The sequence below is a fragment of the Bubalus kerabau genome, chromosome 4 (genome assembly GCF_029407905.1).
Source record: "Bubalus kerabau isolate K-KA32 ecotype Philippines breed swamp buffalo chromosome 4, PCC_UOA_SB_1v2, whole genome shotgun sequence".
In the NCBI taxonomy this organism is placed as follows: domain Eukaryota; kingdom Metazoa; phylum Chordata; class Mammalia; order Artiodactyla; family Bovidae; genus Bubalus; species Bubalus kerabau.
Window position 1 is genome coordinate 24,769,106 of NC_073627.1, and position 25,810 is coordinate 24,794,915.

Below are 25,810 nucleotides of genomic sequence, written 5' to 3' on the forward strand. Positions count from 1 at the left end.
TTACCATAGCAAATAGTAGATACAAACAAAGGTTTGTTGGGTAAATAATGAACGAATTGAATGCAGAAATAAAATCTCCAAACAAGCAGCATAAGTGGAAAAACAACTGCCTTGCTGACCCAGTGTAAGAGGAAAGATCACTACTTAAAAATATATATATTGAAAAAAATGATACCAACAATTCCTACTTATTATGTACCTACCATGTGCTAAACCCACATACTATGTAACCCACCCACTTCTAACAAAAAAAGAAATTGTTTTAAGAGTAAACACACAGAGATGGGGAGGAGAGCTAATGAGAAAGGTCAGTCTGGAAGCAGTCATCAAAAGGTCTAATACTCCTCAGCTTTATCACATCCAAGTTCCATCTCCTCCCCTTTCCAGGAGAATAGTGCTGGAATAATACTGAGTGCTGACTGTATGCCAGGAACTGTTCTAAATACCTAATATATACTAACATCCTCACAATAACCTTTGGAGAGAGGTAATTCATACTTTACAGATAAAGGCAGTAAGGTTCAAAGAGGTTAAATAACTGGTCCAAGGTCACTGAGCTAATGAGGGCGGATCCAGGATTTGGCCTTCAACTGGCTCGGGTATGAGCGCAGGCATGCTGCCTACCCTGCAGGTTATAAGATTCAAGGTAAGAGAGTGGGAACTTTGCACACAGCAGGGCAGGGCACAGGGCTTTGGTACAATCTCCTGTCCCCTGCGGCATGTGCCCCGTGGCATTTCCCAAGCACAGCACCAAGGATGATGAGGGTAGAATTAAAGACATCTTCTCCTTTCACTTTTGTCTGCGCTCAGAGGGCCACACAGACAGTCCCAGCTCAGCCCCACCCCAAAGCTGCTGCCTCTACTAGTCCTGGGGCTGGGGTGGGAGAGATGCCCTGTAGGGGTAGAGGGGTGAAGGGCCGCTAGGCCCTCGCCACTAGGGCTCTGCCTCAGCCAGGCCTGGACAGGCCCACCCAGAGGGTCATTTGTGGTCAGCCCTGTGGTTACCCGCCCCCACAAGGGAGGCTCCAGGTGTCCCAGACACCGAAAGTACCACTTTGGGAACCAATCTAGAAATAGGAAAACAAAGTTGAAATAGCACAGGCAACTTCCCAGAGACAGAGGAGACAGAGACACCAACGCAGGCCCAGGAAGGAGCCTGGAAAGAGATGGGAGGCTGGCCCCTGGTGGGTGGGGCGGGCTAGATAGGGAGGCTCCCACTTCCCTTCCCACACAGCGGCCTGCCCAGCCCTCAAGGCCCACCCTGCCCCCACAGTGGCCACAGGAACCAGAACTGTCACGGCCCACGGTCCCAGCCAGACCCACTCAGCCCTTCCAAGCCTCAGAGCCTTGGGCCCAGCCCTCAACATCTAGGCAACTAGTCCCCATTTTACCAGGCAAGAAAAGAACACTGAGAGGGGTGAGACTGAGACCACACAGCCCGGGGAAGCAGCAGACAGAACCACACTTGCAAAGAGGACAGTACCCCTCTTCACCCTCTGCCTATCCCAACCCCTAGCCCCAGCCCTCAAGAGCCCAACTGCAGGAGATTAGAGCAGTGGCCTCAATGCAAAGCCTCAGTTCACACCCCTCACAGCAGCTCCTCACCTCCCCCTCTACCACACAGCCTGGCTCTACGCCGCTCAGAGCAGGTCTGCAGGACCAAAAGCCCTCATCAGAATCGCCAGGGCTGCCTAAAAGCAACTCCCTGGGCCCAGCCCAGAAGTGGCAACCAAAACCCCCTTGGGTGGGGCCGAGAACTCTGCATTCTAAACGCCACCCTCATCCCCTGCACCATCCCCCCGGAGGCTGATGCATCCTGGGCATTAGTGTGCACAGCTGGGCGCCACAGCAGGCTGCAGAGGTGCTGAGAGCAAAGGGCTCGACTTCTGTCAGGGAGCTGGCTCTGCGTGGCCTCTAACCTGTGTCCCCGTCTGTAGCAAGGGGACAAGAGTCACTCCGTCATCAGGTGGTTGTGACGACTGAATGAGGTCAGGCCCGACCCCCGTGATGACCCATGAAGAGTGACTGGCCTTCTCATGACCTCCCCACCCTCCCAAGAATCAGGAACCCCGGGGACAGGCAGCGGCCAGGCCCCTGGGAGACAGGGTGGGTCTGGAGGTGGGCAGGGGGTGCTTCCTCCTGCAGACCCCGCCCCTCAGGGATTGAGTTCCACAGGCAAAAAGAGCTCCAGCCCAGCTTTTTGTGGGACTGATAAAGGCTGAGGGAATTAGCAGGGTTTGAATTTCTCCTCCTGAGAGTAGGTGTGTGTGGGGGGTATACGTGTGTCCCTTGCTTCTGCCTGAGTGTGTACACACACTCCCACACTCCTCTCATGCTCTGGGGTGAGTACAGGTCACCCCACAATGCTCTGACCTGCTCTCCCCATGAAGCCCCTTCTACCCGTGATAGGATGGGGAGTCCCTAAGGCGGTTGTCAGGGCCTGGCCAGGGGATTCCCTGTGCAAATCAGGCCCAGGCCTGAGTGCCATCTCAAGCCTTCTTCCTGCCAGCTGAGCCACCCAGCCTTCCTCAGTCAGGCGGGCTCTGGTACCCACATTAGCCCCCAAAGTGACTTCGGCTTTCACACCACAGCGGGGGCGGAGCCTGAGCTGGTAGATGTGAGCTGTGCTAAGGGCCAGATTAGCTTCCCCTACTTGCCCCCAGGTGGCTCAGTGGTAAAGAATCCGACTGCTGATGCAGGAGACGTGGATTCCATCCCAGGGTCAGGAAAATCCCTTGGAGAAGGAAATGGCAACCCACTCCGTCATTCTTGCCTAGGAAATTCCACAGACAGAGGAGCCTGGCAGGCTACAATCCATGGGGTCATGAAGAGACGGACACGACCTAGCATCGTGCACCTGCTCTCCCATCACGGTGGGATACACAGGAGGCCTGAACCCCTGGCTCCCAGGGCTGCACGAGGTCAAGGTCACTGTATTCGGGAGTGAAAAAAACAGAGCCTGGATCCTGCAAGCTCACTGAGAGTGCGTGTCAACAGGCAAAGTCCAGTGCCTCTCAGAGCCTTGGTTCCCTGCCTCTGACGCCTGCAGTCAAGTCAAGGATAAATGAGGTGAAGTAACTAAAGTGTTTGCTAAACTATAAAAGTTCCCACCGACAGGAGGAACTATCGTGTTTATTATCAAAGTAAAGATAGTTCTCCTTAGGGAGCTGGGTGGAAAACTGGAAAGAATACAAGTCTCAGACAAACTGGCATTCAAAGTCATTAGCACCTATTTCCTCTTCCGTAAAGTGAGAGGGATCCTGCCAACTGCACAGAACTGTGAGGCATGAACGCTAACACACCCGGAACACCAAGCACTCCATACATTAGCTACTAATACAGTTACTACCGCTACTGCTACTTGTATGATTTCAGCAAGCCCCTTACCGTCTCTGAGCCTCAGTTTCCCCATCTGTACGATGGGAAAACAGCACCTTCCTTGCAGGTTGCTGGGAGGATTAAATGAGAGAATGTGGGTAAAGCCTTTGCCATTCCAGGGCTAGTTCTCCTTCATGTGACCAACTGGGGGACAAGGAGCCAGAGAATTCACATCAAGATCAGGCAGCAGGTGCCCCACCTGGAAGGATCAGGAGGGATTCCCCCCTGAGGCCCAGGTGGATCCTCCAAGACATTTTCCTGGCCCTGGGCACCCTGCCCACTTGGTTACATTCCTCAAGAGTTCTTTGCTAAAGCCCCACCCTGTCCCACCCTACAGTCCGGGCCAAGCTTGTCCTGGAAGCCCTCTCAGACCCCCAGTCAGGGTAAATCATTCTGATTGAAAGGTTCTGGACCTTTTGCTTATTCCTCAGTGACCCCTAAAGCCCCAGCTCTCTCTCCCTGGTGCAGGAACCCCGTCTCCTCCCCTACTGCAGTGGCAAGCAGGGCTCCCTCTGAGAAGGGGCTCAGGAAAATCAGACCAAGGAGACATGGGCACGACAGGCCCAAGGGCAAGGCTCCCTTAGCAGCCTGCCCTAGGACAGGTAGAAGAGGGCTGGGGACATGGCTAGAGGATAGACTGTGTAACTTCACTCTCCCTGGTCACTTCCTGACCAGGGATCAAACACGTGTCCCCTGCAGTGGAAGGGCTGAGTCTTCACCACTGGCAGCCATCCCAAGGACCTTCCTTTCGGGGTGGGTGTGAAAGGCTTGGAGGGAGAGGGGACCAGCTTCCTGGAGGAGGTGGGCTTTAGGGGCCTGCCACAAAATTCCTGATGCAGAAAGAATCTGAAACCCACACTCCTCCAACCCACTTTAGGTAGGGGGTGGGAGGACACACTCTTGCCCACTTCGCTGATCACATCAGGAAATGTGAAGTAACTGGGGGTGGGGGCAGGGAGACTAGGCAAGTGCTTGGATTTCAGCACCTTGCTGAGTAACCACAGAAGGAAGGAGCTCTTGCCAAATCCAGGCGGGCCCCGCCTCCCCCAGGCCAGGCCCCAGCTCTAACCCCACTCCCTCACCTGACTCTGCAGCTCACTCTGTTGCTTGAGGCGGAGGTTTTCCGGGGTGTCAGCCACCATGGTGAAGGACTGCTTGGGGTAGTGTCTGCAGGACAGAAAACAACACAATAGGGTTCATCCTGGGTGAGAGGCTGGGAACTTCTGGGCTTTTCACCCCCTTATCCTTGGGAGGCCCCTGCCCCAGCATCAGGACCACAGTGCCCACCACCCATGGCTGCAAGGAGGCAAGTGTTTCTCAGCCTGGGCTGAACTGGGAAGATACATCAGGTCTGAATGATGGCCACCAAGAACCCCACAGGAGGCCATGGAGTTTCAGATCACCCAAATAATCCATGTCTACTGCGCAGGGAGGTCAAGGGGGCCAGGCACTCAGGAGGGGAGAAGATGCTCACGGGCTCAGGACAAGGCTTTCGGCTGAGACCAGAAATGGAGACCAATGAAGCAGACGAAAGGTGGGAAGGAGACGAAGACAGAAGGGGAAAGCAACATGCATACGCAGGGGGGCTTCTGGAAAAGGCAGTGAGAGAGAAAAAAGGCACCAGTGTTTCCAAGGGCAAATGAGGTCCAACTTAACCAGAGAGCAGCTGAGAGATCAGCTTGAGGCCAAAGAAGAAGTCACCATGTGACAGATAACAACACTGTAACAACAGTTGATGTTCCCTGTGCTAAGGGTGTCCATGCCCTAGTTCACCAAATTCTTAAAACCACCCTATTGTCTCCCTTTGACAGATGGGAGACAGCAGCTTGGAAAGGATACAGTGTGGCCAAGGCACAGGGCTAGTAAGTGGAGGCATCCACATTTGTTCCCAAACCATGTCTCAGGACCCAGCACCCTGAACCCAACCCTCCAATCTCCAGACACAGGCCAGACCAGGGTCTTATCCCCTAGGAGGAGGCCTGGCTTGGAGGTGGCAGTAGCCAGGGCAGCCCTCAGAGCCAAACCTGCCAGGACCTCCAGGGCCATCCAGTCCAACCCCCTCATTTCCTCAAGAAGAAGGTCGTGTGCTGGCACCGGGCACTTAGCTGACTTCATGATTATTTATCACATCAGTTGATTGTCTTTTCTCCACTAGTTCTCTGAGGTGAGAGGGTTCTCAGTGTTTCTTCTTCACGGACTTATCCCAAACTCCCCATACAGAATCTGGTGTTCAGTAAATATCTGTTGAATAAACGAATGTCCTACACTAGCTGTTGAAGCTGGGCCAGGATTAGAACTCAGGTCTCCTCCATCCCCACCCCCCCCGCCCCAGGTCTCCTAGAAAACTAGCTAGAGAGGCAGCCCCGAGTCACTGTGGTCTGTGTGGAGGTGTTGGTATGAGAAAGGGCTGGGGGTCCACAGAGGCCCCAGTGATTTCAGGGACTGGTGGGTGGCTTCTCCGAGCAGGAGCCAAGGGCGGGCCATTCTCAGCCCTGGCTGACCACACCTCACCTCAGCTGTGACCACTGGCTGGTGCCCGACTCACAGGCTGACCCCAGGTAAGAGATGGATCGCCCACTTCCAGCCACGTGCTGTGAACTGGTCACCAGCTGCCCTCCTACCTCTGTGTGTTTCACCAAGCCTGGCATGTTCTCCAGCCGCCCGCCTCAATCCTGAGCCAAAGCTATCAGTAATCACACAACTTCCCCGTGTCAAGGGCAGGATTCAGGTGCTAGAGAACTCAACTAAATGGGAGAGGAGCAGTGGCTAGAAGGCGCCCAGCCCTGCCACTGCCTTGCAGGGTGACTCTGGCAAATCTTTTTTCCCTGTGAGCTAGTTTCACCATCTTGGACCTAGAATCACAGCAAGGTGATTTCACCTGTGCCCCATTTTACCAGGCAGATCCAGTTAAAATGCCCCAACTCTTAGCCTCCACTGCCCACCTGAGTCCTGCCTCCCCGATCAGCCCAGCCCGTGGCTCCCTGAGCAGAGGGAAGAGCAAGAGAAGAGACTAAAAAAAGCAAATACAGGTGCCTGCAGCTGGCAGCAGAAGTCTTCCGTGGATGAAGGAGGGGCTAAAGCTGTAGACCCAGTCCCGGGTTTGGCCCAGCTCCACGAAGCCAGGGCCACCCACGGTGCAGAAGCTCCATTCAAAATTCCTGAGTTCCAGGGGAAGGGAGGATCTGTTCCCGGAGCGCAGAAGGAGACCAACAGGAGGGATCTAAGTAAGATCTTCAGCAGGACCGGCAAGAGATCTGAGGTCGCCTGAGGGAGGCTTTGGAGAGGACCCTCCCACCAAATCAGAGCCATTATGATAGCATCAAGGGCTGGTGGCGTCGTGAAGAGAGTGTCTATAAGTGGAGGCTCATGAGCATAGGAGAAAGGTCAGGTCCAGAAGCAGGGGGCTGGAGAAGACCTTCAGAGTGGCTCTGGCCCAGAACTTAAAGGGTCAGTTCAGAGAAGATGGTGTAATTAGCATTTGACGGGAAAGGGTGTCTGGCAGGCTCAGAAAACACATGCACAGGAGCCAGTCTGCCAACCCGCAGTTTCCCATTTGCCTGAAGGTACAGGGTTAAAACGGGAGTGCCGGGTCCAGCGGTCCAAGGTCAGCCAGACACATACACCTGACGTGCCTCCACTCTGCAATTCTGTGGCTCCTGACTGCTCTGTTCTTCCTCACACATGGTGAACATATAGACAGGCCTCTGCAATGCTCATCTCCTAGACACCAAGGCCAGCAGGTCCACGTTCACACATCTACAATCCACCAGAAGGGTCTCAGGAGACCCCCCACCATGTAGCGGGTGCCTGCATGGATGGGGCTGGCAGCTATTTCATTCTCTCTTGGGAGCCACCATGACCCCAAGATCTCAATGCCCCCACCCAGGGCCAGAACACTAATCCCATCAGAAGGGACGGGGGGGGGGGGGGGGGGGGGACCAGCCTGGATGTCATCAACTCAGCTCAGTCTGGAAGGAGGAGGGGGATTTTAAACATCAGATTAAGATAGATTAAAGGGGGGCTCTGGAGCCACCGATCTCTTACCCCTGCCTCCTAAACCCCAACCCCAGGTCAGAAAAAGGGAGGCAGACATAAGCATGGGCTATATTCCTCTTGCTGGGTCAACCCTGTCCCCTCCCCACAGCCCCCAACCCTGGCGAGACAACTCTGCCTTTCCCATCCCCTGCTCACTGCGCTTCGGGTTCCCATGGCAACCTCATCCTCAGCTCCAGGCAGCAGAGCGGTTGAGAGCAGGCAGACAGAGCGGGTCTGTGGGGGTGGGGGAAGAGACACAGACAGCCAGGGTATCCTCAACTGCAGAGGAACCCGTGAGGGCAAAACCAGGAGGCTGTGTCTGCAGAATACTTGTAGACAGTTCAGATGAGGAAGATGTGAGCCTTGGGTTTGCTTTCAGGGCAGGACACAAGAAGGCCAGGGCTGTGCCCCTCCCCCACCAGCACAACTGTCTTCCAAGAGGGCTACAACCGATGTGACCTCCTCCCAGAAACAATTAATTGCTGGGGATTCTACCTTTCCCTCCCTCTCCATCTTCAGATTGAAGCTCCCCCACCCTTCATTACTACCCTCAGATCCCAGTCAAGATGAATGGATATATGTGTATCCCAATGTAGGCGCTAGGGCAGACGAGAGGTCCCCCACCCCAGCTAATGACCCCACTGGTACTGCAGCCCCAACAAGACTGGGCCCACAGTGAGGGAACGAGGGGCCAGGGTGGGGAGAACCGGGCCTCCCAACCCTGGCCTGGAGCTGAGTCCAGAGCACAGCTGTTCTTTGTCCCTTCTGTGGGCCAGCCTGCACCCGGCCCCTTGTTAATCATTCCCAGTGGCAGGCCCTCTGCTGATGCCCCTCCCCACCCTCGATGGCAGTATCAGCTGCTCTGGGAAAAAGAGGCATGGAGAGAGCCCACTAAGACAGGAAGCCTGGGGGTGGAGGGTGCACGGAAAGGGATCTAGCATTCATGAGGCCAAGAACAGAGTTGAGCAAGATAACCAGGCACCTGGCAGCAGCCCCGGCCTCTGGGAGAAGTTAGAGTCACATAATTGGGGGCAGAAGGAGAAAGGGACGACAGAGGATGGGATGGCTGGATGGCATCACCGACTCGATGGACATGAGTTTGAGTGAACTCCGGGAGTTGGTGATGGACAGGGAGGCCTGGTGTGTTGCGATTCATGGGGTCACAGAGAGTCAGACAGGACTGAGGGACTGAACTGAACTGAACTGAACTGAAAGTTACTTCAGGATACATTGTATCCTGTGCACATTCTCTCCTGAAACCTGCCACAAGGCTTTGGGCTAGAAAAGGAAGGCATTATCACTGTGCCCATTTGACAGATAAAGAAACTGAGACTCAGTGTCAAGGACAGAGATCTGGCCCAATGCACTCTCCCCCATTCCACACATGTCTGGGCAGCTAAGGGTAGACTGACTTCCCTCTCCCAGGTGAACACCAGCCTGCTCCTAGTTCTGGGGAAAGAAATGCTTGGTTGGGTGGGTGGAGAACTTCCTCTTTTAAAGCCAACCAGTTTCCAAGTGTGGCTATTCTAAGAGAACCGTCTGGGGTCTCTCAGCCACCTCCTGCCTGAAGCCACCTACTCCTTCTGACATTTCTAAAGCAGGTACAGACAGTGACCTGGGTAGGGGGGCGGGCGGTGCAGGAGAAGTGGGGGCTCCTCCCAGAGGACCTCTGAGTCACCTTCCTGCTTGAAGGGACTGCAGGGGCTCCTGCAACGGGCTTACTGGTGACAGGGATCACTTGCAGGGCAAAGCCATGTCCCTAGTTCCACCATCAGCTGTGTTCCAGATACAGAACAAGAATAGACCAGTATCCTGGAAGCCCAGTACCCGCTTTTGACAGGCAGCCTTGCCCCTTTCAGCCTTGGATCCCTTCAAAAACCACAGCTTTTTGTTCAAGAAGGAACAAAAATACAGCAACAAAAGCAACGAGGAGCCTTTGGTTTCACCAAAAGGGGGGGAGAAAAAAAAAAAAAAAACAACCCACAGCCCTGACATCCTGCCTCTGGAAGGAGCTACTGATCCCCCTGCTGGGAACACTGCCCATGGGCGGTCAGGGAGGACTCCCCTCTAACCCTGTTTTTCACCAGTCCCCCAGGCCTAAGGGGCCAAAATGGTGGGGATAGGAAGCAACAAGGAGGCATTGTTTGACCAGAGGAAAAACATGAGCAGCCAAAATGATCGAGGCTAGACAAGAAGAACTGACCAGCCCTCAGGGGTCATAAATAAAATGAAAAATCAAAATTGATGACGACAAAGAGAAATGATCATGTCAAGTCAGGAAAGGCATGGAAACACTGGGTTTCGGCTTCCTCATCTATAAAATGGGCTGTTAGGAAGCAAAGATCCCTGAGGTTTCCTAGGCCCTGACATCTGAGTGTAAGGAGCTGGAAGGTGAGAGTGAGGCGGGGGCTGCCTAGAGGTTACTATGGGTGCCCCTTTGAACTCCCCCCACCACCCCCCGACCCCTCAAACATGGCACACACACCCCTTCCTACTCCCTTCTCCTGGTCTCGTTTTTCCCAGTTAAAGGCAGAGAACTCTGGGGAGGCGGGAAGGCCCCAGGCCCCAGTCCTGGGTGTGCCTGCCACTGCCCCATCCCCAGCTAACTAGACCCCAGAGATGACTTCAAGCCCCACCAGCACAGGTCCCACCTCATGCCCCGAGGCCTGGGGAAGGGAGCAGGACCACAGTCTCTTGTTCCCTAGAACCAGGGACACCTCCACCCTCCTCAGCCCTCAGCCCACAGCTCAAGGCAACTGAAGGACAGTCCCAGAAAGACACAAGGGAGCATCCCCCCTTTCTTCCCCAGCCCCTGTCCACCCTCCACTTAACACCCCAGAAGCTGGTCCCCCAGGCCTGCAACTGCCTCAGGCTGGCTGCCTCCACTGATTCTTGGGCTCCAAGGAGGAAGAACAGGAACATTCCTCCCCACCCCCACCCAGCCCCACCCCAACCTCCAGGCTCCTCAATTATTTGCCTGGAGACAAGACAAAGGACCAGGTATGTAATTGTGACCAGATCTGCCCCACTTTCAGAAAAAGTAGTTTACAAAACAAATCGTCGAGGGCATAAATTGAGGGCATATATATTTCTCTAACCAATGGAACAGGCTCACCCCTCCGACCTAGATGCTTCAAGAAAGAATTATACAAACGCAGGCCTGCTTCCCTCTACCTTGCCATAGCAGTGCTGGCTGCCAATTCCTGGGAAGTGTGAACACAAACGCGGCCTATTCAGACCCATTCCCTGGCGCTACCCCTGGCCCCACAGCCGGAGGCGTGTGTCTGGATATCCAGAGGCACGTGTGTGAATGCACAGCCTTGGGGGTCCACTACCACCCAGAAGGCCGGCTGTGGGCTCTGGCCTGTGTTCTCTCCCCAGCCTCACCCCAGACAAGTCTGGTGCAAAGAGAAAATACAAGAGGCCTTTCTGCTGCTTTCAGTCACTTCCCAGAACTTAAATCTCAGTCTTCAGAACTCACCAGGGAGAAACAGACAGCTTCTTTCTCTTGCCCACCCTCCTGCAAGATCCTGGCTCAGGAACTAACCAGAGAACGCAGAGGCCCCCTTGCACACCAACTCACATATACCCTCCCTGGGTGGGCTCAACTCCCTGGCAAAGGGCCCGGGCCAGGAGCGATCACTTGCCCCTCTGGGTCTTGAGCAGGAAGTGCTGAAAAGCCAGGCCTGAGGGTCACACAGCAAGGCCAGGCTGGGAATTGGGGCACAGCTATAGCCTAGAAACCCCGAGACTGGGGAACCTGAATGTCACTGGTGGATGCGGTCAGAGGCAGGAAGAAAACAGGAAGGGATGAGACTGAACACTCAGCACAGTGCCCGGCACAGCACAGTTATTCAATAAAACTGGTCTAGGCTCCGGCGTCCTGGGGTAGGAATTCTGAACCATGGGATAACCGAGGCCCAGACAAGTCCAGAGTGCGCCCCAAACAAGCTGGGCCTGCATCTGCGATATCCCAGAATCCCACGTCTGGCTCACTGGCACAGACCAGCCACTCAGAGACTCTGGCTTAGGGAGTGTGGCTTCCTTGGGCAAGCTGCTGCCACAGCTCGCATGAAACACAGCTGGGTCACAAATTCCCCAAGTCTTTGGCCCCTCATCCCGGGTCCTTCCCAGGTAACATCCCAGCTGGATCAAAGGTCAGCTGGGCAGGGAAGAATAAGAGCTGTAAAGGCTGGGGGAACAGAGAGGGGTCAACCTGCTGCTCTGGCTGGAGGCCAGGAGAGGCAGGTGAATCTCACCTTGGGCAGGTGGGAAGCAGCATCTGGGAGGGGTGTGTCATCTTCTGCCTTCCTTAGAGCCCCCCGTCCCTGCCCAAAGCCCTACAGGAGCTCCCCATCCTTACTGGCTGCAGCCTCTTAGAAGAGGGTGAAAGAAGTAAGCTGGGATTTTTTGGCACTACGCTGAGAACACACAGAGAAAACAAGGACAGGCCTCTGATTTCTTTCTCCAACTCCCAGAGCTCGCTGAATTCTAGGCTACCAGAGTCTTAGGAAGAGACAGGAAGACGCCTCAGTCCCTGCTGCCCACTGAGTTTTGGGCTCCGCCAGACTCCTGCCTTGAGGAGCAGAGGCTCAGAAGCTGCCCCCAAAGGAGTCTCGTGCCCAGAAACTAGCCTGAAGTGGGCCAGCAATCAAGGGGTTAACTGCCCCAGCCTCTGGCTTTGCTGCACCCCACCCTACTCCCCAACAGAGGGAGGAAGTGGCAGAGAATCAGGGTTTGTGAGAGCCTTTAAGAATTTGAAGAATGTCCCATTTCCCTTGGGGGGAGGATGGGAGGGGTCGGCAAGGGAAAGAGGACCAGTAGAGCTAATAGAGAAGGGGCAGCGGAAGGAGGAGCCAGGACCTAGCTGTGACCCTTGCTCTAGCCCAGGCAGTCTCCCCAGCGTCCCAGTCCCTCCCAGAAGGGAGGAGGTTCATGGTGCTGCTTGGGCTTGAGATTTTATCGGTTTTCCCAGCACCTGGCACAGGTTGGCATCTAGCAGCTGGCAGGCAGTAAGTGCCTGATGCAGGCTCCAGCCAAGGAGATGAGACTGTAGTGTGAGCAGGGAGGGGAAGACAGGAAGGGGGAGTTGTTGTTCAGTTGCTAAGTCATGTCCGCTTCCTTGTCCTTCACTATCTCCCGAAAGGGGGAGACAGCCATTCAAAGGGCTTTAAGAGCCCAACTCCTTTTAGACAAATCCCAAAGTTCCCCTCCTACATGAACTTCAGCTGTAGAAAGCCTCCAGGCTGAGAATTTAAAAAGGTAAAAAACAAAAAAAGGACTCGGACTTCCCTGGTGGTCCAGTGGCTAAGACTCTGTGCTCCCAATGCAGGGGTCTCGGGGTTCAATCCCTGGTCAGGGAACTAGATCCCACATGTTGCAACCAGAGTTCATGTGCCACGACTAAAGATTCTGCTTGCCACAACTAAGACCCAGCATAGCCAGATACATAAATATAGAAATAGTTCTTTTATAAAGGGACTCAAGTCAGAGCCTAAATTTTTTTGAATGCTGACCTTGCAGCCTACTTAAGTGACTTGACGTTCCAAAGCCCCCTACAGAGCAGCAAGGTTGTGAAGTCCTACATGAGCCCGGACCTGCACGTGATCAACTCGAAGGCACTGCATTCTCTGAAACTGCATGGGATGGGACAGGGTATCTCCCTGGGATGGGAGACCCCACCTCGACCCACCTCCCCACAGCAGGCCAGAGCAAACTCCACTGGAAAAGACGAAGTTCTCTGCTTCCCTCAGCAGGCAGGGAAGAGCTCTGCCTAGGGTCAGGCCACGCCCTTCATGCTGCTCCCCAGTCTCAAGAAATAACAGTCAGGGGGGCCCCTGGGCCCAGGGCCTAGATTCTCTGGTAGAGACAGGGCAGGGGAGAGGTGACAAGTCAGCTGCCGTCATAGAGAGAAACATGGAAGGCGATGCGGAGAACACAACCGGCCAGAAACAGGACTTTTTCTTGAAAGACCATGTGGATCCCTCTCTTGCAGCAGGGTGCGGTGGAGAAAATAAGCTTGCTATACGGGGACTGAACCAGCCTCTCGTTAGTCATTCATCTTGGGAAAGCCCCTTCCCTTCCTCAAACCTCAGTTTCCTGCTCTGTAAACTGGGCATATTAACAGTCCTGACTATCATCCAGCCGTGGTGAGGAGGACTCAACATGGTTAAAACGTGCGGAGCAGAGTGTGGAAGTCCTGGGCCCTGGCACCTTGTGGGTGTTAGAACAGAAGGAAGCTCTGAAAGTGAAAGTGGAGTCGCTCAGTCGTGTCCGACTCTCTGCGACCCCATGGACTGTAGCCTGCCAGGCTCCTCCATCCATGGGATTTTCCAGGCAAGACTACTGGAGTGAGCTGCCATTTCCTTTTCCAGGGGATCTTCCTGACCCAGGGATAGAACCCAGGTGTCCTGCATTGCAGACAGGTGCTTTACCATCTGAGCCACCAGGGAAGCCCTAAGTGCCCACCCAACAGCCCCTGCCCGAGGCGGACTCACGCGTTGCAGTAGGGCTTCTTCTCATAGCCCTTGTAGTTCTTCATGTTGAGGGTCATCTTGCAGGTCTCGCAGTGGAAGCATGCTTTATGCCAGAACTGGGGGCAGAGGCAGAGGGAGGACACTGTCAGATACGCAGGATTTAGGAAGGGGGCTCGGGCCCCAGGAAGGAGCACTCCATCCCTGGGACTAGAACAGACACCCCCCTGCAGAAGTGAGCCAAGGACATCTCAGGTCACGGGCTCCAACAGCTGATGACACCTTCCCCTGTCCCACTGGCGCTGTCAGCAGGAGAAGAAGGGCAGACCCCAGAGTGAGTGGGGAAACCCCCCCCCACCGCCCGCACCCCTGAAGATTGGCTCCACCTCCTCCAGACCACTCCCGAAGCCTGCCTGCCTGAGCAGGAGAAGCCTCATTGCTTATGCAAAGCCGCACCACGCGTTGCTAAGAAGCCGCTGCTGCTGAACATTGAGGGGCAGCGTCTCAGCCTAGACAAGGCCTAGGGGGACAGGAGGGCCCAGCCTCCATGTACCCAGGCCTTCCCACACCACAGCAGACACACTTGGGGCTGGGTAAGGCCCAGCCCCAATGTCTCCTCGTCCTGAGGGACTCATGCCCAGAGTATGGGTGAGTGCCCCCAGGCTCTAGCCAGCACACCCACACCACTTCCCTCCCTCAACCGTCTCCCACCCCCTAGCTGGTCTCCCTCGGAGGCAACAGAGCTTTGCTTGTAGGTGGATCCCCCACCTGCACAGTGGGCATCACAGCCCCATCCTGGCTAGCTGGGTGACCTCGGTCAGGACCCACACCTCTGAGCCACTTCCGTGTCTGCAGAATGGAAACCTTAATACCCATCTCTCTTGGGACTGTTGAGGTTTAAATGAAAAATCACCTATAAAACCCTCAGCACAGCACCTGGCACCTCTAAGTACTCAGATGTCAGGTGCTGGGTGCGGCAGGGATGACCCTCAGCTGCGGGGGCTGGGCAGGAGGTGTGTGAGTGCTGGGGTGCAGGCGGGGCTCTACTGTGCCCAACCACAGCTAGAAGACCTGTGAGTGAGACTGAGTGACCAGGAACCCCCCAGCAAAGACCAGGGACCCAGAACAGAGCGAGGATCAATCCAGGGCCGCCAAGGGAGGGGAACCAAGTCAAAGACCACGAGGGCAGGGAAACTGATGTAACAGAGGTGACCCCATCCCGAGAAACGCTGAAGCTCAAGAAAACCCAGGCAGATGAGAGACTCGCTCCTGGCACGTGGCAGCCCAGGACGAGGCCCCGGGGTTAGCACCTACCCGGAGCCCAGCTTCCAGGGCCCCAGAATCCGGGCTGTCGGGGTGACCCAGCTGGCCTTTCCCTGCCCCCTTTCCCAGCAGCCAAGGGACATCCTCCTGATTCCTCAGAGAAAGAGGCCAGAAGCCAGGGAAGGGCACAGGGAGACTTTCGAGGTACCCAGCAAATGCCTGGTTTTTGGCCACCTATCAAGAAATTCCCGAGGCAGTGCTTTTCAAATGTATTTCTCAGCCAAGAGGTGCTTCTGGGCCACTTGGGAGAAAGGGACAGAAAAAAAGGGTTAAGAGGTTGGGATACCACCTCCCTCACCCTGGCCCGTGTAGACCAGAGCCCACAGGGTAATTGTGTGTGGGGGTGTGGGGGGGTAATCACCTTCTAATAGAGTACTTTTCCTATCAAGGAGACCCAAAGGCCTCTTCAGGAGTGGAATAGTGACCAAAGGAACAGGAGAACCGCTCTTGGGGAAGAAGGCCAGGGGAAGTCTGGAAGCAAAGAGGAGGCCGGTGAAGCTGGGCTCCCAAGCCAACCTGGGCCAATCCCACAGCCCAGCCGACGCCTCTCAGTGCGAAACCCCAGTGCAGACAGCCCACTGGAAACCTAGAACAGAGTGGTCCCTGCCCCCCACCAGCCCCGAAGTGAAAGCCCCTCTCCCTCCTGCAATGCCTGGGAGGCGCTGGCAGACTGCCCCAGCTCTGTCACCACCCAGTCTGCCGGCCTCTGCCTGCTTAGCCGCACATGCCCCTGCCTGGGCCCCCGCCCCCCCACCCCCACCCCCGCAGGGGCCTGCCAGGAAAAACATTCTCTGGAATCCAGACCATGACCCACTTTCACACACACATAGGCAGGAATCCACACTGTCCTGGGCCTGGGGACCTCCAAAGGTGCCCCCCGATTGACCTGGGGGAGAAAAAAGGGAGGGACACAGACACGTCCACCCTAGCTCACAGCCAGGTACCCACCCTGGAGCCAACCCCCTTGGGGCTGAGTATACTGACCAGGCTGGGGTACAAGGCCAGCAGCCAATCCAGGGGTTCTACAAGACACCCCCTGCCGCCAGCTACCACTGGAAGGAAGGGGAGCCCCATACAAGGGAACAGTGCCCATTTCTATCTATAGCTCTTCCCCACCTCACCTCCAGACACCCCCTGCTCTCAGCTAGACACGTTAGAGGCTAGGGAGTGGTCATCTGTTCCCTTACAGGGGGTCCAGGAACAAAATAATGAAAAGGAGGGGACTGAATGCCTTCAGGGTAACTACGGAACTCCGTCTGTGCATCTGTAAAGTGGAACTAAAACCCCGGTCCCAGGGAAGTGCGGGGAGGTGACACAGCCTCACTTCCCTCCGCTCTCTGGAGGAGGGCACCAAGAAAGGTTCAAGAAAATCAGCAGCTTCCACCACTGTGTCCTTTTGGAGACAGGAGAGTGAGGGGAATGAGGGGCAGAAAATGGCAAGTCATTCAATAGCCCCTGTGGGCCAGGCAGACCCAAGGAGACCCCAAATGAAAAGACACCCATCCCTGTCTCAGTCAGGTCTGGTAACGGACACAGTCAGAGAAACATGTCAGTAACACCCCACAGTGACCCTCTGTCTGCCTCTTTTCCCTGCCCCAGGAGCCCTGCCGCAGAGCAGGAGTCCCCTCTTTCTTACAGGCCACAGGTAAGGTTTCAGAGCAGCATTCCCGGGACTCAGGGAGCAGTTACCTCTAAACATGCAACTTGAATCCTCCCCACTGCCCTGGAAGTCCACAGCTTTCCTGTTCACCAAAACCTAATTCTCTGGGTGCCCGTTAGGAGCCTCTTGGCCCATGTCCCAGGCTCCAGCATCAGCCTCCACTGTCCCTGGCCTGGAGCTCCAAAGCTGCAACCCACTCCACAGAAAGGCAAACTGAGGCTGCTGGGGGCAGAAGCAAGATCCCCTGCACTTGGGTGAGGCTGGGGGTCAGCCCTCTCTCTCTAGAGTCACTGCAGACGTGGGGGGAGAAGCTGCTCACAGCTCTGGGGGTGGGGGGTGTGGTGAACTTTAGGTCGCTGTGCCTGCTGCCTGGGATCTTGCCCACTCCACCCTCTCCACCCGGGTGCCCTATGACTCAGGGCTAGAGTATGAGACCTCTCCCTCCCTTCCCGTCACCCAGGGTTACAGTTTCTCACTCCTCCAGGGGCAACGGTAGCCCCACCCTGGCCTGCCCTGGCCCGGTCACCAGCCTAGCTCAGCTGGCCACCTGGGAGGCTGGCTTAAAGGCAGAGACCATGGCTGCACCTCCCCAGATTCCCAGGGAGTATTATTCCTGGTTCAAGAGCTCAGGCCTCGAGCATTCCACAGGCCAGTGTCAGGAAGGGGAGGGCCCACTACAAACATTAGGGAGATAGTGTAAATTAAAGTACTTTTTTGCAAACACAACAGGCAGAAGAGCTGAGCACCAAGAACTTTAGTGCTGAATTCCAGCCCGGGCTGTGGGGAGTGAACCGCATGACCTGTCTGGGCCTCTGCTTACGGGGGTCATAATTTACAGGAGCCATCACATCTGCTCTGTGAGGCTCGCGGGAAGACTGAGCCTGGCACATTCCAAGGAGTCTATGCAGGGACGGTCATGGGATGACTGCGGGGTGCTCTTAGCTAGGAAACAAGGCACCAGGGCTACAGGCCTTTTCCCCTCTTCTGTGTCCAGTCCGGTTTCCTTCTACCTTGCTGTCACCTGGGGGGTGAGGGGGAGACAGGAGGGCACTTCAGACAACCAGAGGCAGAGAGCCCTCCCAATGGGGGAGTCCAGGGGACTCGGCCCACCAATCCTCTACCCTCCTCAATGCCTCCATCTGTATTCAGGAGCTCGGCAAAAGCAAGCCAGGCCAGGGGGACACAGACAGTCCCCATGTTAATGCCTCCCAGTGTGATCTAGGACCAAACTCCAAGTCTGTCAAAAGGTAGAGGACACTGTGAGACACAGCCTCTCTCCCTCCGCAGAGGCCCTGCAGCAGCTGAGAGGGCCTCACACCAAGTAGGTGCTTAATATTCTTTGAATGAATGAGCAAGCGACATTACCCTGTTTCTTCCCCAACTCTAATCCCATAAATTGGGGAAACGAATCTCGACCTCAAACACCGTGGCCAGCCATACACATTTATTCAGCACGAGGACACGCTGGGTAATGCAGGTTGATGGTAGGGTGGCCATCAGAGGTGATGTGGCCTTTACTCACCTAAGCCTTTGGGAGATAGGCTCAGGGAGGAGGAAAGGCTAACACCAAGGACATAGCTTGTGCTCTGGGTCATGTTGGGTCCTAGGGAAATTGCAGTGAAACAGGTGAGTCTCATTTGACTCTCTCCTGTTGTAAATGGGTTGTCTTGGGAAGCTGGTTAGCAACTGTGTCTATGGGACTGAACGTCCCTCCTCAAGCGTCAGGTCCCCATTCCAAGTGCCTGCCCTTACTGCCTGGAGGGCGTTGGGAGGAACCAGTCTAATACCTGGATATTCCAGGCCTCCTGCTCAGTGCAGGGGTGACATCTCCCCAGGGAAACCTCCTGTAGGGAGAGATCTAAGAAGAGAGAGGAACCGCCATGTCTCACTTCCCAGGGCACCCTCCACCTGAATGTCCTCTTCTAGAGAAGGGAAGAAAACAGCTGGGGAGGGCGCCTTAAAGGGGCTGCACCCTCCCTCAGACACCAAAGGTCTTTACAGGGAAAGCCAGGTATGGGGCTGGACAGAGTTCCCCAGAAAAGGAGAGGGCGCACAGCCTATACCACATCCCCTTCCGGGCGCTGTAACAGGCACTTGAGTGCACTTCCCCACCTTTGAGGAAATGACATCATCATACCCATCTGACAGACTGTGAACACTGAGGCCTAGAGCCATTCACAGAGCTGGTGGTGAGCAGACCTGGAACTAGGACCAAGTGTTCCAACGCCCAGGCTAGCAGTCATTCCAGCAGATACTGCTTCTGCCTTATGTGGGTGGAAAGTGGCCATTGCCTCTTCCCAATTCATGACTGTGCAGAAGGGGAGCACAAGGAACTCAAGACGCAGAGGCCAAAATCCCTCCCAGCAGGGAAGAGCAGAAACACCAGTGTGCAAGGCCAGAGAGCTCTCAGCTCCTGCCCCCAGGCTCAAGTCCTGCCCTCCCGCATGGTCTTTGGGAAGGTCAGCACCCACATTCATTGCACCATAACATGGCCTTTCTCTCCTCCTGCCCAGCCAGGCCCAGGAGAGAAGACCGAAACAGCAGCGGCCCCGCATGACCCCTTCCTCCAAGAGCAGTATCAAAATGATCTCAGAACCATGGAACACCACCCCCTCACCCTGACTCAGAGGCCAAAGGTTACTGAGGAAGCGCCAACCCTAAGGAGGGGAAAGACAAAAGAATCCAAGGGAGGACCCTTTCCCCCCTCACAAAAAATACCTGACTCCAGGTGGGCCCTGCATCATCTTCCATCCCACGCCCCCCAACCCCTGGCCAGACCAGATGGGAAGGAGGGAATCTGTGGGCAAGGGGTCAGCTTTAGGAAGTGAATGAAAGGCATGATGAAGAAGTGGACAAAATCCTAGAGGCCTCTCCTCCAGACCGAGGAGGGGATGAGAGGGAAGGTGGATTGCCTTAGGATCTTAGTGAGATTAAAAGAGGTCCGGATCCTACCCCAAACTGCAGGAAATACCCAGTTCCACTCTCCGCCCCCCTTCAAAAAGTATAATGGCAACCAGATGAACGAGTCTAGCATGATGGGGGGGGCGGGGGGGAGACGCCTAAGGGCCCCCAGGGGACAGTGAATTTCCAGAAGGCCACCTTCCCTTCCCCCCAACACCTCCCCCCTTTTCTTGGCTCCCCCTGAACTCAGCCAACCCCACCCTCCATTGGGGAAACCTGCTCTGAAAAGTTAGCTCTTTGTTCTACAGGGTGGACTCAGCCTCTGAACACAATTTCAGATCTCAGTGAAGCAACCCCCACCCACCCTACTCCAGCAAGCGACCCCGCCCGGGTCCCGCTGGGCGGACCAACGCTGGGAGTTGGCTTCTAATTTGAGGTGGGGGCTGGGAAGCTATGGAGGACGCCGGCTAGCCCATTAACCGCTGAACCACCAAGAGGGCTGCAGGTCGTCCAAAAAACGGGCTCTCGCAATGGGGCTCGGGTCCTTATCCGAAGGCCAGTTCCCCAGACGCAACACTTGCCCGCTGACGGCCCCCACCCTCCAGTCTCCAGGCCAGGAAGCCGGGCCAGTAGCCGCCGAAGCGGACCGCTTAGCAGGGGCCCCCAACCTCTGCCCCGCCCCCTCCCCCAGCGCCCAGCGCTTCCGCCTACTTGGCGCTCGGCGAGGCGGGGAGAGGGAGCGGCCGTCTGCTCTCACTCTCCCGGCCTTAGGGGGCGGGACTGCACCCCTAACCTTCCCTCACTTCCCCCACCCCCACTCCGGGGCCCGGCTTCTCCACCCCGGGGCGCCGAGCCCACTCCTCTCCAGTAGTGGCTGCCCGCCACGCGTGGACTCCTTTCCTCGCCCCGGATCTCCCGGTTTCCAGACTGGGGTCCGTCCCTCACACCCCATGACACCACCCACCTTCCCTCCTCCCGCGATCGCGGTAACGGGGCGGCAGAGACCCAGCCCCGCTCTCCTCCTCCGATCTGGAGCTCGGGGATTGCAAAGACGCGTCTCCCAATCCCGAGTCTCACCTTATCCAGACAGTTCACCTTCTCCGTGGGGTACACGATCTTGCAGCACCGAGCGCAGTTAGGATTCATGGCTCCGGGAAAGGCTGGGGCGAGGACGCCCGAGCTCGCGCGCGTTCTCTTTGCCCGGAACGAGCTGGCGGGGGACGGCCGCGGCCTCAACTGCACAGGCGACAGCGACGGCGGCTTGAGCTAGGGAACTGGCCTCCGCCCCCGCCCTCCTTCCCCTAATAAACACAGCGGGGAGGAGGGGCTGTACCGGGGCGGGGACGCGCCGCGGGCGCGGGCAGGGGCACGCGCGGCAAGGCGCGCTCTCCGGCGACGTGGGACTGCGCGGGGGCGGGTTCCAGGGAGGACTGCGCGCCCAGCGGTACGCGCCTAGGTGAGCTCGCAAGCAGAAAGGGCCCTGGAATGCGCCCGGAGGCCAGGCGCGGACATGCGACCTTGCCCAGGGCCCTTCCGCCGCTGGAGGCGGGGCGGGGGCGATCCGGTGGCACATCTGGGCACCTGGGCTGCAGGGCGGGCGAACCGCTCGCAACCGTCCAGGGTGGGGTTCGAACCCACTCGAACACCCAACCAGATTCGCCAGGTTTGGGGACTTCCTTTGTACCCGTCGGTACCTGGCGAGAAATCCACGGATCAACGGGAACCCCCCCTGCCCCGCCCCTAGGATGTTACCCAAGCCCTGCAACATCCTCTCCCACAATTTGTAGGGCGGAACCCGTCCCTCCCTCCAGGACTCAGTCCCTCGCAGACCGGGTTAGTTCTTCCGTCCCCGCGCCTCTGCCGTGCAGCTTTTCCGTAGTTCCCCGAATCCAGCGAGCTTCTGCTTTGCGCTTGATCCCATTTTCTCTTGCGTTTCTTTCTCCTTACCCTTACTGTTCACCTTTGGTGGTGCAGTGTCTTAACACCCAAAAGAGCCGCATCTAAGCCAAGGCGCGGCGTGGGGGTATAGCTCAGTGGTAGAGCATTTGACTGCAGATCAAGAGGTCCCTGGTTCAAATCCGGGTGCCCCCTCGGCGATTTTTCCCCTAACTTTTGTCTAGTATAATTCTTTCCTTTTTTTTTTTTTTTTTGAATCCTTTTTTTTTTTGGTATTCTTTCCTTCTTGATTCATATTTTAACCTCGGGTCCTAGGTTAGAGAAATAGAGAAAAGCTATTTAAAAATTCCTTCCTCATTCTCCAACCTTAACGGAAGGCTTTCGGTTTTCGTACTTAGCAGCAGGAGGGGGTGGATACAGGCACAAATCACCTACAAAAACTTAAGGTCCCCACGATCCATGCCGGAGGTACTGGGATTTCTGTGGTCACCTGCGGCAGCCTCAGTCGTGTAAGGCGGTTCCAGGCGCTGGTTCAGGAGGCAAGACTCCCCCAACTTGGTGTTTCATTTTGGGTAGGGGTGGGTCTGGAGAAGAAAACCCACAGACACAGATTTTCTCCAACTTCAACTTTCTTTATTACCGGTGACAAGCGCGTGCCCTAACCACCTCTCCTTATTGCTCATAACACCAGCACAGTGAAAGCAGTTTGAGAACGTGGAAATGGTCAGTGCCGACCCAAAATCTCATTTTAATTTACAAAAATAAAGTTACCTCCTGATATAAACTGATATAAACTAATGTAGTGGTTCTCAAACTTGAGTGTGTGTCAGAATTAAATAGGGAGCTCCTTAAAACACTACCCCTCCAACTACAGTTTCTGATACTCTTGGCCTGGAGTGGGACCCCAAGAATTTGCATTCTTAACAAATTCCCAGGGGGTGTTGATGCTGCTGGACCACACTTTGAGAACCACTGAGCAAATAATACAATGCCATTAAGTTTCATAACCTACAGATGGGGACAGATAACTGTCCACTGCGTGACTGGCCGTTATCACTGTTGGGTCCAAGGGAAAAGATCAGGGAGCAAGAGCGACCCTCTCGACTACGTTTTGCCCAAAAAAAGGAAAAAGAAAGGATAGTGGGAGAGGCATGCTTCTTGAGTCAGGGGGAATTTGTGGTATTTTAAACTCGGAATTTGGTTGTGTCATCCTGCAGGGCCCCAGGGGAATACTACTCGAATATTTTTTTCCCCCACGGCTCCCATTGCTGTCTGGAGAAGAAAGTGGCAATCCACTCCAGTGTTCTTGCCTGGGAAATCCTATAGACTGAGGAGCAATCCTTGGGGTGGCAAACAGTGGGACACCACTGAGCAACTGAGCATGCATTACTGTGAGACAAGTGAAGCTGGACATGGTGATTAAGCAGAGCTGCTGTGCCGGTCAGAAGGTGATGGCACCCCACTCCAGTACTCTCGCCTGGAAAATCCCATGGATGGAGGAGCCTGGTAGGCTGCAGTCCATGGGGTCGTGAAGAGTTGGACACAACTGAGCGACTTCCCTTTCACTTTTCACTTTCATGCATTGGAGAAGGAAATGGCATCCTACTCCAGTGTTCTTGCCTGGAGAATCCCAGGGACGGTGGAGCCTGGTGGGCTGCCATCTATGGGGTCACACAGAGTCGGACACGACTGAAGTGACTTAGCAGCAGCAGCAGCTGTGCCGGTCAAAGCTCAGAGGTGAGAAATAGCTAATTTTTCACCCCATTCCTGGACACCAGGCCTCAAACTCCACCTGTAGGTTTATCAGGCCAAAACCCTGCCTTTGAGCTAATATAAAGACGAAAGCCGTCCACTTTTCATCTTAAATCTGTGCTGTGACTTCGCCACTATTATGAACTAGGCAAAATAATATTGCTCCGCCCAGGCATTCCATTTCTTCCCCTCCAAAGAAACTATGATTAACATTAAACCAGTAAGTCTTGAAGGATCTCAAACTGGAAAGGTCTCAGCCTTCTTTCTACCTACTGAGAGTACAGGTGAATGGGCTTCTTGGCCCTGAGTCAGAGTGCTCACCAGAAAAGTGGTGGAGTCATTCCTGTGTGACTTCTAGGCATCTCTCTCTACTTCTCAGGGCTAAGAGTATTTTCTGAGAATCTCCTGAAAGATTTGGATTCAGAACACACCTTTGACTTTGTGTTAACTTGTGACTGTGAAAAATGGAAAATCATGAAAGGGGGCACCCGGATTTGAACCGGGGACCTCTTGATCTGCAGTCAAATGCTCTACCACTGAGCTATACCCCCTCTACTGGCAGTGTCCTGGCAAATGCTTTTTACATCCATTCCAGACTTTTTTTTTCCTGAAAATTCTTTTTCTAAAATCAGTTCCTTCTTGCTACAAGATATTGAATAGTAATAACAAGGAACAACATTAAAAGACCTAGTAAAAACATGGAATTTTGAAAATATGTGAACTTTTGTCTTTTCTAAGTTCAATTCTTTATCCACGATCCCAAGTCATCTCTTCACCCTAAGAAGTCAGAGAATAGCTTCTTGCAAAACTGAGTAAGGCATCCTTTCTCCTGGTCTCTCTAAAAAGAATGCAAGCACCAGCTGAACAGAAATGTCCACTGAGAGACTTTCCCTGGCTGTGTTCTCTAGTGGTCCCTCTCTATTTTTAGAAAACTACTACTTTGTGCCCCATTGTAGGTGCAGAGCATGCTTTCAATAGAGAGGTACAGAGGTTCTCATTCTCACTGACTTGAAAATCAAATGGAGACAGAACAGAAACAAGTGCACAAATGAATAAACGCATAAGGAAAATGACTAAAATAAAAGACAAGATATGTGTTAGGGAGGTACGAGAGGGTATTTCAAGACGCATAGTCAGGGAAAAGTTTTCTTCACAGGTGATTGTGGAGTTATGATGTGGATGACATGAAAGAGACAGCCATTTGCCCATCTGTTGGGAGTGGGCATTCCAGTTAAAGGGATTGGCTGCTGCATTGGTCCTAGGGATGAAAGTATAATTCTAAAAGATGCATGCACCCCTATGTTCATAGCAGCACTATTCACAATAGCCAAGACATGGGAACAACCTAAATGTCCATAGACTGGATAAAGAAGATGTGGTACATATATACAATGGAATACTGCTGCTGCTGCTGCTAAGTTGCTTCAGTCGTGTCCGACTCTGTGCAACCCCATAGACGGCAGCCCACCAGGCTCCCCCGTCCCTGGGATTCTCCAGGCAAGAACACTGGAGTGGGTTGCCATTGCCTTCTCCAATGCAGGAAAGTGAAAAGTGAAAGTGGAGTCGCTCAGTCGTGTCCGACTCTTAGCGACCCCACGGACTTCGGCCCACCAGGGTCCTCCATCCATGGGATTTTCCAGGCAAGAGTACTGGAGTGGGGTGCCATTGCCTTCTCCGACAATGGAATACTAAGCAGTCATAAAAAAAGAATGAAATAATGCCATTTGCAACACTGTGGCTGGACCTAGAGATTATCATACTAAGAAAGGTCAGAAAGAGAAAGACAAATACCATATAATATTACTTGTTTGTGGAATCTAAAATATGACACAAATGAATGTATCCAGGAAACAGACAGACTCACAGACATAGAGAACAGGCTCGCGGTTGCCACGGGGCTGGGGAGCGATGGCTTGTGAGTTTGGGATTAGCAGATGCAGACTATTATATAGAGAATGAATAAAGAATAAAGCCCTACTGTATAGCACAGGGAACTATATTCAGTATCCTGTAATAAACCATAATGGAAAACTATAAAATATATATATATAAATATATGTAGCTGAATTACTTTGCTTATACCTGAAACTAACGCAACATTGTAAATTAACTATGCGTTTTGCGCACGTTAGTCACTCAGTGGTGTCCGACTCTGTGACCCCACGGACTGTAGCTGACCAGGCTTCTCTGTCCACGGAATTTAATAAAAATTTTTTTAAAAAAGAATGACTCAAAAAAATAAACATAAAAAAGAATGACTCTTCTTTTTTGACTTCACTATCTGGGTGCATGTGATTTCCTGAGATAAAGAACATTGAGAAAGGAGTAAATTTACCAAAAAAAAATCCTCAAGAGTTTCTTTTTAAAACTCTGAAACAAAGGTAATAAAGTA

General features: G+C 54.3%; 2 protein-coding genes and 2 non-coding genes across 8 annotated transcripts in view; 2 read left to right on the forward strand and 2 right to left on the reverse strand.

Annotated features, from left to right (window-relative positions):
- The window catches only part of LASP1 (LIM and SH3 protein 1), a 40,753-nt gene extending 19,650 nt beyond the window's left edge, over positions 1-21,103 (reverse strand). The window contains exons 1-4 of one of the 4 annotated variants that reach the window (XM_055576024.1): positions 20,848-21,103; positions 13,911-14,005; positions 7,570-7,647; positions 4,461-4,545 (exon numbers count right to left, since the gene is read on the reverse strand). In XM_055576024.1, the coding sequence (XP_055431999.1) occupies positions 4,461-4,545; positions 7,570-7,647; positions 13,911-14,005; positions 20,848-20,916 (327 nt within the window). In that variant the 5' untranslated portion in view covers positions 20,917-21,103. Of the gene's footprint in view, positions 1-4,460; positions 4,546-7,569; positions 7,648-13,910; positions 14,006-14,654; positions 15,341-20,847 lie in introns of those variants that run through there. The other 3 variants (XM_055576023.1, XM_055576026.1, XM_055576025.1) reach the window with 3 other exon arrangements.
- LOC129649052 (WAS/WASL-interacting protein family member 3-like) lies at positions 14,083-16,174 on the forward strand. Of its 2 annotated transcripts, none has more exons than XM_055576028.1 (2): positions 14,083-14,220; positions 15,599-16,174. In XM_055576028.1, the coding sequence occupies exons 1-2, from the start codon at positions 14,162-14,164 to the stop codon at positions 16,092-16,094; spliced, it is 555 nt and encodes a 184-aa protein (XP_055432003.1). In that variant the 5' UTR covers positions 14,083-14,161; the 3' UTR covers positions 16,095-16,174. The 2 variants fall into 2 exon arrangements, with proteins under 2 accessions (XP_055432003.1, XP_055432002.1); XM_055576027.1 differs by lacking the exon at positions 14,083-14,220 and adding an exon at positions 14,405-14,534.
- Positions 21,104-21,789: 686 nt separating the features above from the next.
- On the forward strand, positions 21,790-21,861 carry TRNAC-GCA (transfer RNA cysteine (anticodon GCA)). Its single transcript has one exon. It is a non-coding gene; the product is annotated as a tRNA-Cys (tRNA).
- Positions 21,862-23,897: 2,036 nt separating this feature from the next.
- Positions 23,898-23,969, reverse strand: TRNAC-GCA (transfer RNA cysteine (anticodon GCA)). The gene has a single exon. It is a non-coding gene; the product is annotated as a tRNA-Cys (tRNA).
- Between the last annotated feature and the right edge of the window lie 1,841 nt (positions 23,970-25,810).